General features: G+C 40.1%; 1 protein-coding gene across 1 annotated transcript in view; it reads right to left on the bottom strand.

The window, feature by feature from the left end:
• Positions 1 to 14,067, bottom strand: part of LOC106589103 (FH1/FH2 domain-containing protein 3) — a 119,416-nt gene extending 105,349 nt beyond the window's left edge. Inside the window, exon 1 of the mRNA XM_045693719.1 lies at positions 13,348 to 14,067. Within this exon, the coding sequence (XP_045549675.1) occupies positions 13,348 to 13,512 (165 nt within the window). The 5' untranslated portion in view covers positions 13,513 to 14,067. The remainder of the gene's footprint in view (positions 1 to 13,347) is intronic.
• Between the last annotated feature and the right edge of the window lie 491 nt (positions 14,068 to 14,558).

Raw genomic sequence — 14,558 nt, 5'->3', positions numbered from 1 at the left:
TAACAACAATAACAACAATAACAACAATATTTTAGTTATCAGCGTTTATTATGATTTTAGTGGCAAAGCAGAATAAAACAATCTGAGTATGAGTCAAACTACCAGCAGAGCGCCAAGTCCAATGGGTATATCCTCTGTCCTGTTGATGTTAATGTGTTGCTCTTCTACCGAGGTAAAGACATTTACATTTACATTTAAGTCATTTAGCAGACGCTCTTATCCAGAGCGACTTACAAATTGGTGCATTCACCTTATAATATCCAGTGGAACAACCACTTTACAATAGTGCATCTAAATCTTTTAAGGGGGGGTTAGAAGGATTACTTTATCCTATCCCAGGTATTCCTTGAAGAGGTGGGGTTTCAGGTGTCTCCGGAAGGTGGTGATTGACTCCGCTGTCCTGGCGTCGTGAGGGAGCTTGTTCCACCATTGGGGTGCCAGAGCAGCGAACAGTTTTGACTGGGCTGAGCGGGAACTGTGCTTCCTCAGAGGTAGGGAGGCGAGCAGGCCAGAGGTGGATGAACGGAGTGCCCTTGTTTGGGTGTAGGGCCTGATCAGAGCCTGAAGGTACGGAGGTGCCGTTCCCCTCACAGCTCCGTAGGCAAGCACCATGGTCTTGTAGCGGATGCGAGCTTCGACTGGAAGCCAGTGGAGAGAGCGGAGGAGCGGGGTGACGTGAGAGAACTTGGGAAGGTTGAACACCAGACGGGCTGCGGCGTTCTGGATGAGTTGTAGGGGTTTAATGGCACAGACAGGGAGCCCAGCCAACAGCGAGTTGCAATAATCCAGACGGGAGATGACAAGTGCCTGGATTAGGACCTGCGCCGCTTCCTGTGTGAGGCAGGGTCGTACTCTGCGAATGTTGTAGAGCATGAACCTACAGGATCGGGTCACCGCCTTGATGTTGGTGGAGAACGACAGGGTGTTGTCCAGGGTCACGCCAAGGCTCTTAGCACTCTGGGAGGAGGACACAAGGGAGTTGTCAACCGTGATGGCGAGATCATGGAACGGGCAGTCCTTCCCCGGGAGGAAGAGCAGCTCCGTCTTGCCGAGGTTCAGCTTGAGGTGGTGATCCGCCATCCACACTGATATGTCTGCCAGACATGCAGAGATGCGATTCGCCACCTGGTTGTCAGAAGGGGGAAAGGAGAAGATTAATTGTGTGTCATCTGCATAGCAATGATATGAGAGACCATGTGAGGATATGACAGAGCCAAGTGACTTGGTGTATAGCGAGAATAGGAGTGGGCCAAGAACAGAGCCCTGGGGGACACCAGTGGTGAGAGCACGTGGTGCGCAGACAGATTCTCGCCACGCCACCTGGTAGGAGCGACCTGTCAGGTAGGACGCAATCCAAGCGTGGGCGGCGCCGGAGATGCCCAGCTCGGAGAGGGTGGAGAGGAGGATCTGATGGTTCACGGTATCAAAGGCAGCAGATAGGTCTAGAAGGATGAGAGCAGAGGAGAGAGAGTTAGCTTTAGCAGTGCGGAGAGCCTCCGTGACACAGAGAAGAGCAGTCTCAGTTGAATGCCCAGTCTTGAAACCTGACTGATTAGGATCAAGAAGGTCATTCTGAGAGAGACAGCAAGAGAGCTGACCAAGGACGGCACGTTCAAGAGTTTTGGAGAGAAAGGAAAGAAGGGATACTGGTCTGTAGTTGTTGACATCGGAGGGATCGAGTGTAGGTTTTTTCAGAAGGGGTGCAACTCTCGCTCTCTTGAAGACGGAAGGGACGTAGCCAGCGGTCAAGGATGAGTTGATGAGCGAGGTGAGGTAGGGGAGAAGGTCTCCGGAAATGGTCTGGAGAAGAGAGGAGGGGATAGGGTCAAGTGGGCAGGTTGTTGGGCGGCCGGCCGTCACAAGACGCGAGATTTCATCTGGAGAGAGAGGGGAGAAAGAGGTCAAACGAGGATCGGATGTCGTCAACCTTCGTCAACCTTCTTTTCAAAATGGTTGACGAAGTCATCCGCAGAGAGGGAGGGGGGGGGAGGATTCAGGAGGGAGGAGAAGGTAGCAAAGAGCTCCCTAGGGTTAGAGGCAGATGCTTGGAGTTTAGAGTGGTAGAAAGTGGCTTTAGCAGCAGAGACAGAAGAGGAAAATGTAGAGAGGAGGGAGTGAAAGGATGCCAGGTCCGCAGGGAGGCGAGTTTTTCTCCATTTCCGCTCGGCTGCCCGGAGCCCTGTTCTGTGAGCTCGCAGTGAGTCGTCGAGCCACGGAGCAGGAGGGGAGGACCGAGCCGGCCTGGAGGATAGGGGACAGAGAAAATCAAAGGATGCAGAGAGGGAGGAGAGGAGGGTTGAGGAGGCAGAATCAGGAGATTGGTTGGAGAAGGTTTGAGCAGAGGGAAGAGATGATAGGATGGAAGAGGAGAGAGTAGCGGGAGAGAGAGAGCGAAGGTTGGGACGGCGCAATACCATCCGAGTAGGGGCAGAGTGAGAAGTGTTGGATGAGAGCGAGAGGGAAAAGGATACAAGGTAGTGGTCGGAGACTTGGAGGGGAGTTGCAATGAGATTAGTGGAAGAACAGCATCTAGTAAAGATGAGGTCAAGCGTATTGCCTGCCTTGTGAGTAGGTGGGGAAGGTGAGAGGGTGAGGTCGAAAGAGGAGAGGAGTGGAAAGAAGGAGGCAGAGAGGAATGAGTCGAAGGTAGACGTGGGGAGGTTAAAGTCACCCAGAACTGTGAGAGGTGAGCCATCCTCAGGAAAGGAACTTATCAAGGCGTCAAGCTCATTGATGAACTCTCCAAGGGAACCTGGAGGGCGATAAATGATAAGGATGTTAAGCTTGAAAGGGCTGGTAACTGTGACAGCATGGAATTCAAATGAGGAGATAGACAGATGGGTCAGGGGAGAAAGAGAGAATGTCAACTTGGGAGAGATGAGGATTCCAGTGCCACCACCCCGCTGGCTCGATGCTCTAGGGGTATGCGAGAACACGTAGTGCCTTCAGCATATTATTACCCCTACATATTATCATCTGTACCCAATACAGCAAGCCTTCAACATATTATTATTGCCTGCATATTATCATCTGTACCCAATACAGCTAGCCTTCAACATATTAGCCTACATATTATCATCTGTACCCAATACAGCTAGCCTTCAGCATATTATTATACATATTATCATCTGTACCCAATACAGCTAGCCTTCAACATATTAGCCTACATATTATCATCTGTACCCAATACAGCTAGCCTTCAGCATATTATTACCCCTACATATTATCATCTGTACCCAATACAGCTAGCCTTCAACATATTATTATAGCCTACATATTATCATCTGTACCCAATACAGCTAGCCTTCAACATATTATTATAGCCTACATATTATCATCTGTACCCAATACAGCTAGCCTTCAACATATTATTACCCCTACATATTATCATCTGTACCCAATACAGCTAGCCTTCAACATATTATTATATCCTACATATTATCATCTGTACCCAATACAGCTAGCCTTCAGCATATTATTATAGCCTACATATTATCATCTGTACCCAATACAGCTAGCCTTCAACATATTATTATAGACTACATATTATCATCTGTACCCAATACAGCTAGCCTTCAACATATTATTACCCCTACATATTATCATATGTACCCAATACAGCTAGCCTTCAACATATTATTATATCCTACATATTATCATCTGTACCCAATACAGCTAGCCTTCAACATATTAGCCTACATATTATCATCTGTACCCAATACAGCTAGCCTTCAACATATTATTACCCCTACATATTATCATCTGTACCCAATACAGCTAGCCTTCAGCATATTATTACCCCTACATATTATCATCTGTACCCAATACAGCTAGCCTTCAGCATATTATTATAGCCTACATATTATCATCTGTACCCAATACAGCTAGCCTTCAACATATTATTACCCCTACATATTGTCATCTGTACCCAATACAGCTAGCCTTCAACATATTATTATAGACTACATATTATCATCTGTACCCAATACAGCTAGCCTTCAGTATATTATTACCCCTACATATTATCATCTGCACCCAATACAGCTAGCCTTCAGCATATTATTACCCCTACATATTATCATCTGTACCCAATACAGCTAGCCTTCAACATATTATTACCCCTACATATTATCATCTGTACCCAATACAGCTAGCCTTCAACATATTATTACCCCTACATATTATCATCTGTACCCAATACAGCTAGCCTTCAACATATTATTACCCCTACATATTATCATCTGTACCCAATACAGCTAGCCTTCAGCATATTATTACCCCTACATATTATCATCTGTACCGAATACAGCTAGCCTTCAACATATTAGCCTACATATTATCATCTGTACCCAATACAGCTAGCCTTCAGCATATTATTATAGCCTACATATTATCATCTGTACCCAATACAGCTAGCCTTCAACATATTATTACCCCTACATATTATCATCTGTACCCAATACAGCTAGCCTTCAGTATATTATTACCCCTACATATTATCATCTGCACCCAATACAGCTAGCCTTCAGCATATTATTACCCCTACATATTATCATCTGTACCCAATACAGCTAGCCTTCAACATATTATTACCCCTACATATTATCATCTGTACCCAATACAGCTAGCCTTCAACATATTATTACCCCTACATATTATCATCTGTACCCAATACAGCTAGCCTTCAACATATTAGCCTACATATTATCATCTGTACCCAATACAGCTAGCCTTCAACATATTAGCCTACATATTATCATCTGTACCCAATACAGCTAGCCTTCAGCATATTATTACCACTATATATTATCATCTGTACCCAATACAGCTAGCCTTCAACATATTAGCCTACATATTATCATCTGTACCCAATACAGCTAGCCTTCAGCATATTATTACCACTATATATTATCATCTGTACCCAATACAGCTAGCCTTCAACATATTAGCCTACATATTATCATCTGTACCCAATACAGCTAGCCTTCAGCATATTATTATAGCCTACATATTATCATCTGTACCCAATACAGCTAGCCTTCAACATATTAGCCTACATATTATCATCTGTACCCAATACAGCTAGCCTTCAACATATTAGCCTACATATTATCATCTGTACCCAATACAGCTAGCCTTCAACATATTAGCCTACATATTATCATCTGTACCCAATACAGCTAGCCTTCAGCATATTATTACCCCTACATATTATCATCTGTACCCAATACAGCTAGCCTTCAGCATATTAGCCTACATATTATCATCTGTACCCAATACAGCTAGCCTTCAGTATATTATTACCCCTACATATTATCATCTGTACCCAATACAGCTAGCCTTCAGCATATTATTACCCCTACATATTATCATCTGTACCCAATACAGCTAGCCTTCAACATATTATTACCCCTACATATTATCATCTGTACCCAATACAGCTAGCCTTCAGCATATTATTATAGCCTACATATTATCATCTGTACCCAATACAGCTAGCCTTCAGCATATTATTATAGCCTACATATTATCATCTGTACCCAATACAGCTAGCCTTCAACATATTATTATAGACTACATATTATCATCTGTACCCAATACAGCTAGCCTTCAACATATTATTATATCCTACATATTATCATCTGTACCCAATACAGCTAGCCTTCAACATATTATTATATCCTACATATTATCATCTGTACCCAATACAGCTAGCCTTCAGCATATTATTACCCCTACATATTATCATCTGTACCCAATACAGCTAGCCTTCAACATATTATTACCCCTACATATTATCATCTGTACCCAATACAGCTAGCCTTCAACATATTATTATATCCTACATATTATCATCTGTACCCAATACAGCTAGCCTTCAACATATTATTATATCCTACATATTATCATCTGTACCCAATACAGCTAGCCTTCAACATATTATTATATCCTACATATTATCATCTGTACCCAATACAGCTAGCCTTCAGCATATTATTACCCCTACATATTATCATCTGTACCCAATACAGCTAGCCTTCAGCATATTATTACCCCTACATATTATCATCTGTACCCAATACAGCTAGCCTTCAGCATATTAGCCTACATATTATCATCTGTACCCAATACAGCTAGCCTTCAGCATATTATTATAGCCTACATATTATCATCTGTACCCAATACAGCTAGCCTTCAACATATTAGCCTACATATTATCATCTGTACCCAATACAGCTAGCCTTCAGCATATTATTACCCCTACATATTATCATCTGTACCCAATACAGCTAGCCTTCAGCATATTAGCCTACATATTATCATCTGTACCCAATACAGCTAGCCTTCAGTATATTATTACCCCTACATATTATCATCTGTACCCAATACAGCTAGCCTTCAGCATATTATTACCCCTACATATTATCATCTGTACCCAATACAGCTAGCCTTCAACATATTATTACCCCTACATATTATCATCTGTACCCAATACAGCTAGCCTTCAGCATATTATTATAGCCTACATATTATCATCTGTACCCAATACAGCTAGCCTTCAGCATATTATTATAGCCTACATATTATCATCTGTACCCAATACAGCTAGCCTTCAGCATATTATTATACATATTATCATCTGTACCCAATACAGCTAGCCTTCAACATATTATTACCCCTACATATTATCATCTGTACCCAATACAGCTAGCCTTCAGCATATTATTATAGCCTACATATTATCATCTGTACCCAATACAGCTAGCCTTCAGCATATTATTACCCCTACATATTATCATCTGTACCCAATACAGCTAGCCTTCAGCATATTATTACCCCTACATATTATCATCTGTACCCAATACAGCTAGCCTTCAACATATTATTACCCCTACATATTATCATCTGTACCCAATACAGCTAGCCTTCAGCATATTATTACCCCTACATATTATCATCTGTACCCAATACAGCTAGCCTTCAGCATATTAGCCTACATATTATCATCTGTACCCAATACAGCTAGCCTTCAACATATTAGCCTACATATTATCATCTGTACCCAATACAGCTAGCCTTCAGCATATTATTACCCCTACATATTATCATCTGTACCCAATACAGCTAGCCTTCAGCATATTAGCCTACATATTATCATCTGTACCCAATACAGCTAGCCTTCAGTATATTATTACCCCTACATATTATCATCTGTACCCAATACAGCTAGCCTTCAACATATTAGCCTACATATTATCATCTGTACCCAATACAGCTAGCCTTCAGCGTATTATTATAGCCTACATATTATCATCTGTACCCAATACAGCTAGCCTTCAGCATATTATTATAGCCTACATATTATCATCTGTACCCAATACAGCTAGCCTTCAGCATATTATTATACATATTATCATCTGTACCCAATACAGCTAGCCTTCAACATATTATTACCCCTACATATTATCATCTGTACCCAATACAGCTAGCCTTCAGCATATTATTATAGCCTACATATTATCATCTGTACCCAATACAGCTAGCCTTCAACATATTAGCCTACATATTATCATCTGTACCCAATACAGCTAGCCTTCAGCATATTATTACCCCTACATATTATCATCTGTACCCAATACAGCTAGCCTTCAGCATATTATTATAGCCTACATATTATCATCTGTACCCAATACAGCTAGCCTTCAACATATTATTATAGCCTACATATTATCATCTGTACCCAATACAGCTAGCCTTCAACATATTATTATATCCTACATATTATCATCTGTACCCAATACAGCTAGCCTTCAGCATATTATTACCCCTACATATTATCATCTGTACCCAATACAGCTAGCCTTCAGCATATTAGCCTACATATTATCATCTGTACCCAATACAGCTAGCCTTCAGCATATTATTACCCCTACATATTATCATCTGTACCCAATACAGCTAGCCTTCAGCATATTATTATACATATTATCATCTGTACCCAATACAGCTAGCCTTCAACATATTATTATAGCCTACATATTATCATCTGTACCCAATACAGCTAGCCTTCAACATATTATTACCCCTACATATTATCATCTGTACCCAATACAGCTAGCCTTCAACATATTATTACCCCTACATATTATCATCTGTACCCAATACAGCTAGCCTTCAGCATATTATTATAGCCTACATATTATCATCTGTACCCAATACAGCTAGCCTTCAACATATTAGCCTACATATTATCATCTGTACCCAATACAGCTAGCCTTCAACATATTATTACCCCTACATATTATCATCTGTACCCAATACAGCTAGCCTTCAACATATTATTATAGCCTACATATTATCATCTGTACCCAATACAGCTAGCCTTCAGCATATTAGCCTACATATTATCATCTGTACCCAATACAGCTAGCCTTCAGCATATTATTATAGCCTACATATTATCATCTGTACCCAATACAGCTAGCCTTCAGTATATTATTACCCCTACATATTATCATCTGTACCCAATACAGCTAGCCTTCAGCATATTATTACCCCTACATATTATCATCTGTACCCAATACAGCTAGCCTTCAACATATTATTACCCCTACATATTATCATCTGTACCCAATACAGCTAGCCTTCAGCATATTATTATAGCCTACATATTATCATCTGTACCCAATACAGCTAGCCTTCAGCATATTATTATACATATTATCATCTGTACCCAATACAGCTAGCCTTCAACATATTATTACCCCTACATATTATCATCTGTACCCAATACAGCTAGCCTTCAGCATATTATTATAGCCTACATATTATCATCTGTACCCAATACAGCTAGCCTTCAGCATATTATTACCCCTACATATTATCATCTGTACCCAATACAGCTAGCCTTCAGCATATTATTACCCCTACATATTATCATCTGTACCCAATACAGCTAGCCTTCAACATATTATTACCCCTACATATTATCATCTGTACCCAATACAGCTAGCCTTCAGCATATTATTACCCCTACATATTATCATCTGTACCCAATACAGCTAGCCTTCAGCATATTAGCCTACATATTATCATCTGTACCCAATACAGCTAGCCTTCAACATATTAGCCTACATATTATCATCTGTACCCAATACAGCTAGCCTTCAGCATATTATTACCCCTACATATTATCATCTGTACCCAATACAGCTAGCCTTCAGCATATTAGCCTACATATTATCATCTGTACCCAATACAGCTAGCCTTCAGTATATTATTACCCCTACATATTATCATCTGTACCCAATACAGCTAGCCTTCAGCATATTATTATAGCCTACATATTATCATCTGTACCCAATACAGCTAGCCTTCAGCATATTATTATACATATTATCATCTGTACCCAATACAGCTAGCCTTCAACATATTATTACCCCTACATATTATCATCTGTACCCAATACAGCTAGCCTTCAGCATATTATTATAGCCTACATATTATCATCTGTACCCAATACAGCTAGCCTTCAACATATTAGCCTACATATTATCATCTGTACCCAATACAGCTAGCCTTCAGCATATTATTACCCCTACATATTATCATCTGTACCCAATACAGCTAGCCTTCAGCATATTATTATAGCCTACATATTATCATCTGTACCCAATACAGCTAGCCTTCAACATATTATTATAGCCTACATATTATCATCTGTACCCAATACAGCTAGCCTTCAACATATTATTATATCCTACATATTATCATCTGTACCCAATACAGCTAGCCTTCAGCATATTATTACCCCTACATATTATCATCTGTACCCAATACAGCTAGCCTTCAGCATATTAGCCTACATATTATCATCTGTACCCAATACAGCTAGCCTTCAGCATATTATTACCCCTACATATTATCATCTGTACCCAATACAGCTAGCCTTCAGCATATTATTATACATATTATCATCTGTACCCAATACAGCTAGCCTTCAACATATTATTATAGACTACATATTATCATCTGTACCCAATACAGCTAGCCTTCAACATATTATTATATCCTACATATTATCATCTGTACCCAATACAGCTAGCCTTCAGCATATTATTACCCCTACATATTATCATCTGTACCCAATACAGCTAGCCTTCAACATATTATTATAGCCTACATATTATCATCTGTACCCAATACAGCTAGCCTTCAACATATTATTACCCCTACATATTATCATCTGTACCCAATACAGCTAGCCTTCAACATATTATTACCCCTACATATTATCATCTGTACCCAATACAGCTAGCCTTCAGCATATTATTATAGCCTACATATTATCATCTGTACCCAATACAGCTAGCCTTCAACATATTAGCCTACATATTATCATCTGTACCCAATACAGCTAGCCTTCAACATATTATTATAGCCTACATATTATCATCTGTACCCAATACAGCTAGCCTTCAGCATATTAGCCTACATATTATCATCTGTACCCAATACAGCTAGCCTTCAACATATTATTATAGCCTACATATTATCATCTGTACCCAATACAGCTATCCTTCAACATATTAGCCTACATATTATCATCTGTACCCAATACAGCTAGCCTTCAGCATATTATTACCCCTACATATTATCATCTGTACCCAATACAGCTAGCCTTCAACATATTAGCCTACATATTATCATCTGTACCCAATACAGCTAGCCTTCAACATATTAGCCTACATATTATCATCTGTACCCAATACAGCTAGCCTTCAGCATATTAGCCTACATATTATCATCTGTACCCAATACAGCTAGCCTTCAGCATATTATTACCCCTACATATTATCATCTGTACCCAATACAGCTAGCCTTCAACATATTAGCCTACATATTATCATCTGTACCCAATACAGCTAGCCTTCAGCATATTATTACCCCTACATATTATCATCTGTACCCAATACAGCTAGCCTTCAGCATATTATTACCCCTACATATTATCATCTGTACCCAATACAGCTAGCCTTCAACATATTATTACCCCTACATATTATCATCTGTACCCAATACAGCTAGCCTTCAGCATATTATTATAGCCTACATATTATCATCTGTACCCAATACAGCTAGCCTTCAGCATATTATTCCCCCTACATATTATCATCTGTACCCAATACAGCTAGCCTTCAGCATATTATTATAGCCTACATATTATCATCTGTACCCAATACAGCTAGCCTTCAGCATATTATTATAGCCTACATATTATCATCTGTACCCAATACAGCTAGCCTTCAGCATATTATTACCCCTACATATTATCATCTGTACCCAATACAGCTAGCCTTCAACATATTATTACCCCTACATATTATCATCTGTACCCAATACAGCTAGCCTTCAACATATTATTATACATATTATCATCTGTACCCAATACAGCTAGCCTTCAGCATATTATTATAGCCTACATATTATCATCTGTACCCAATACAGCTAGCCTTCAGCATATTATTACCCCTACATATTATCATCTGTACCCAATACAGCTAGCCTTCAACATATTATTACCCCTACATATTATCATCTGTACCCAATACAGCTAGCCTTCAACATATTATTACCCCTACATATTATCATCTGTACCCAATACAGCTAGCCTTCAACATATTATTATACATATTATCATCTGTACCCAATACAGCTAGCCTTCAACATATTAGCCTACATATTATCATCTGTACCCAATACAGCTAGCCTTCAGCATATTAGCCTACATATTATCATCTGTACCCAATACAGCTAGCCTTCAGCATATTATTATAGCCTACATATTATCATCTGTACCCAATACAGCTAGCCTTCAACATATTATTATAGCCTACATATTATCATCTGTACCCAATACAGCTAGCCTTCAACATATTATTATACATATTATCATCTGTACCCAATACAGCTAGCCTTCAACATATTATTATATCCTACATATTATCATCTGTACCCAATACAGCTAGCCTTCAGCATATTATTACCCCTACATATTATCATCTGTACCCAATACAGCTAGCCTTCAGCATATTATTATAGCCTACATATTATCATCTGTACCCAATACAGCTAGCCTTCAACATATTATTACCCCTACATATTATCATCTGTACCCAATACAGCTAGCCTTCAACATATTATTACCCCTACATATTATCATCTGTACCCAATACAGCTAGCCTTCAACATATTATTACCCCTACATATTATCATCTGTACCCAATACAGCTAGCCTTCAACATATTATTACCCCTACATATTATCATCTGTACCCAATACAGCTAGCCTTCAACATATTATTACCCCTACATATTATCATCTGTACCCAATACAGCTAGCCTTCAGCATATTATTACCTCTATTGTTTGAGATCCATTGAATTGATTCCATGTTCTGTTTTAGAAAGATTTGTAAAATATGAAAAGATAAATGGTATCATCATAAAACTTCCCTTTCTTAAGTTTTGTTTTCGCATCTTTTGCATTCAGTTTTGTACACCGGCTTTTTAAAAGTTGAATATATAATATTGTTAGTTGTTGAAAATATATTTCACAGCGGGTTTAGATGGTTCAATGACTCTCTTCACATCACATTACTTGTTTTGTAAAATAAACTGAAAATAGGTGAAATATTAGAATTTTACCAACCAGGAAATGGCAGAGCGATTTCTACATAGTGCACCTTTAAATCATTCAATCTCTGACCAAATGTGGCTAATGTATATCCATTCATCCACCCATAAGGAGACAATCAGGATGTACTCTATATCCAAAGAGACCTCTCAGAATGAATTTTCTGGATATTGTGTGAGAGTGACGTGTTTTATTAGTGTATAGTGAGCAGCCATTGGTCAATAGCAATGTGATGTTGCAGACAGAGTATTTGCATAAAGTTCAGCTTTCCCCAACATTGGTCCCGTCCTGTTCATGCTCCCTCACACTCATACTTGCGTCGCCCAACGGTCCCCGCACACTTCTCTTCCCTTCATTGAAAATGAATTGGGCTCCGATGTTTCATCGCCCACAATGTGCTAATACAGACACACTAATACTGTTTGACAAGGGTGCGAAAGTTTGTTACCATTGCCTTGCTGTAGCCTTGCAATTATCCTTGCTTGAAAAAATGTAACAATTGAAGGCGCGGCTGGTCTTATACATACCCTACCTGGTAAGGTGTGTGACTGGCACGACATTGCCTAGTTTATATATGAGTAAACAAAAATAACATTGAAATGCAATAATCCAACACTAAAATAGGGGGTGGCCAAATGAAAACATTGCAAACCTTATGAGGGGCTCTAAGAAGCCTGTGGACTCCTGCTATCTGATTGATAAGCGGGATATCCTCTCGGAACGTGTAGTGCGGCGGTCTCGTCGGCTCCGGGAAATTGGTGCTGTTGAATGGATCAATGTCGTCTAGCAACTGAACCCTGCAGACAAACGTAGCCATGATGTATCCATGCAAGAAGTTCCTCCAATGAGGGGGGCAACTAACCCGGGTTAATGATTAGACCCGTCTCCTGGCAAGGAGCACTCCCCGTCTGTCTCCTGTCGCCCGTAACAAAAACAGCAGGTTGCAAAGTTTGATCAGCCGTTCGCAACCGCTATGGTTGGTTGAGCTAACGTAAGCAGACTCCTTGTCATGTAGGCGACTTCTCATGAAGTCTCACGACTTCTCTGGTTGTACCAGCACAAGAAACTGTTTTGGTTCCGCCGGTTGGTTAGTGCGTCTATCGGGAGGACCGATTAGTCCCGGTACTCTCTGTTCTGAGACCGTGTTAATGTATGGTTGCTGCTGTCCCTTGTCACAGCAGGTGGCCAATGACAACAGAGGCAAGCAAGCTGCTAGAGAGGGAGAGAGATGTGTGACCGGTTACCACAAGAAAAAGGGCAGCCAGTGAAGAACAAACACCATTGTACACTGAACAAAAATATAAAGGTAACATGTAAAGTGTTGGTTTCATGATTCATGAACTGAAATGGAAAAATCCCAGAAATGTTCCATACCACAAAAAAAGCTTTTTTCTCTCAAATGTTGTGGACAAATTTGATTACATCTGTTAGTGAGCATTTCTCCTTTGCTAAGATAATCCATCCACATGACAGGTGTGACATATCAAGAAGCTGATTAAACAGCACGATCATTACACAGGTGCACCTTGTGCTGGGGACAATAAAAGGCCGTTCGAAAATGTGCCGTTTTGTCACACAACACAATGCCACAGATGTCATAATTTTTTAGGGAGGTGTGCAATTGGCATGCTGACTGCAGGAATGTCCACCAGAGTTGTTGCCAGAGAATTGAATGTTAATTTCTCTCCAACGTTGTTTTAGAGAATTTGGCAGTACGTCCAACCGACCTCACAACTGCAGACCACATGTAAACGCCAGCCCAGGACCTCAACATCTGGCTTCTTCACCTGCGGGATTTTCTGAGACCAGCCACTCAGACTGCTGATGAAACTCTGGTTAAAAGTAGTGCTCTATAGAACTCTG

The sequence above is a fragment of the Salmo salar genome, chromosome ssa14 (genome assembly GCF_905237065.1).
Source record: "Salmo salar chromosome ssa14, Ssal_v3.1, whole genome shotgun sequence".
NCBI lineage: Eukaryota > Metazoa > Chordata > Actinopteri > Salmoniformes > Salmonidae > Salmo > Salmo salar.
This window is presented reverse-complemented; position numbering and strand designations above follow the sequence as displayed.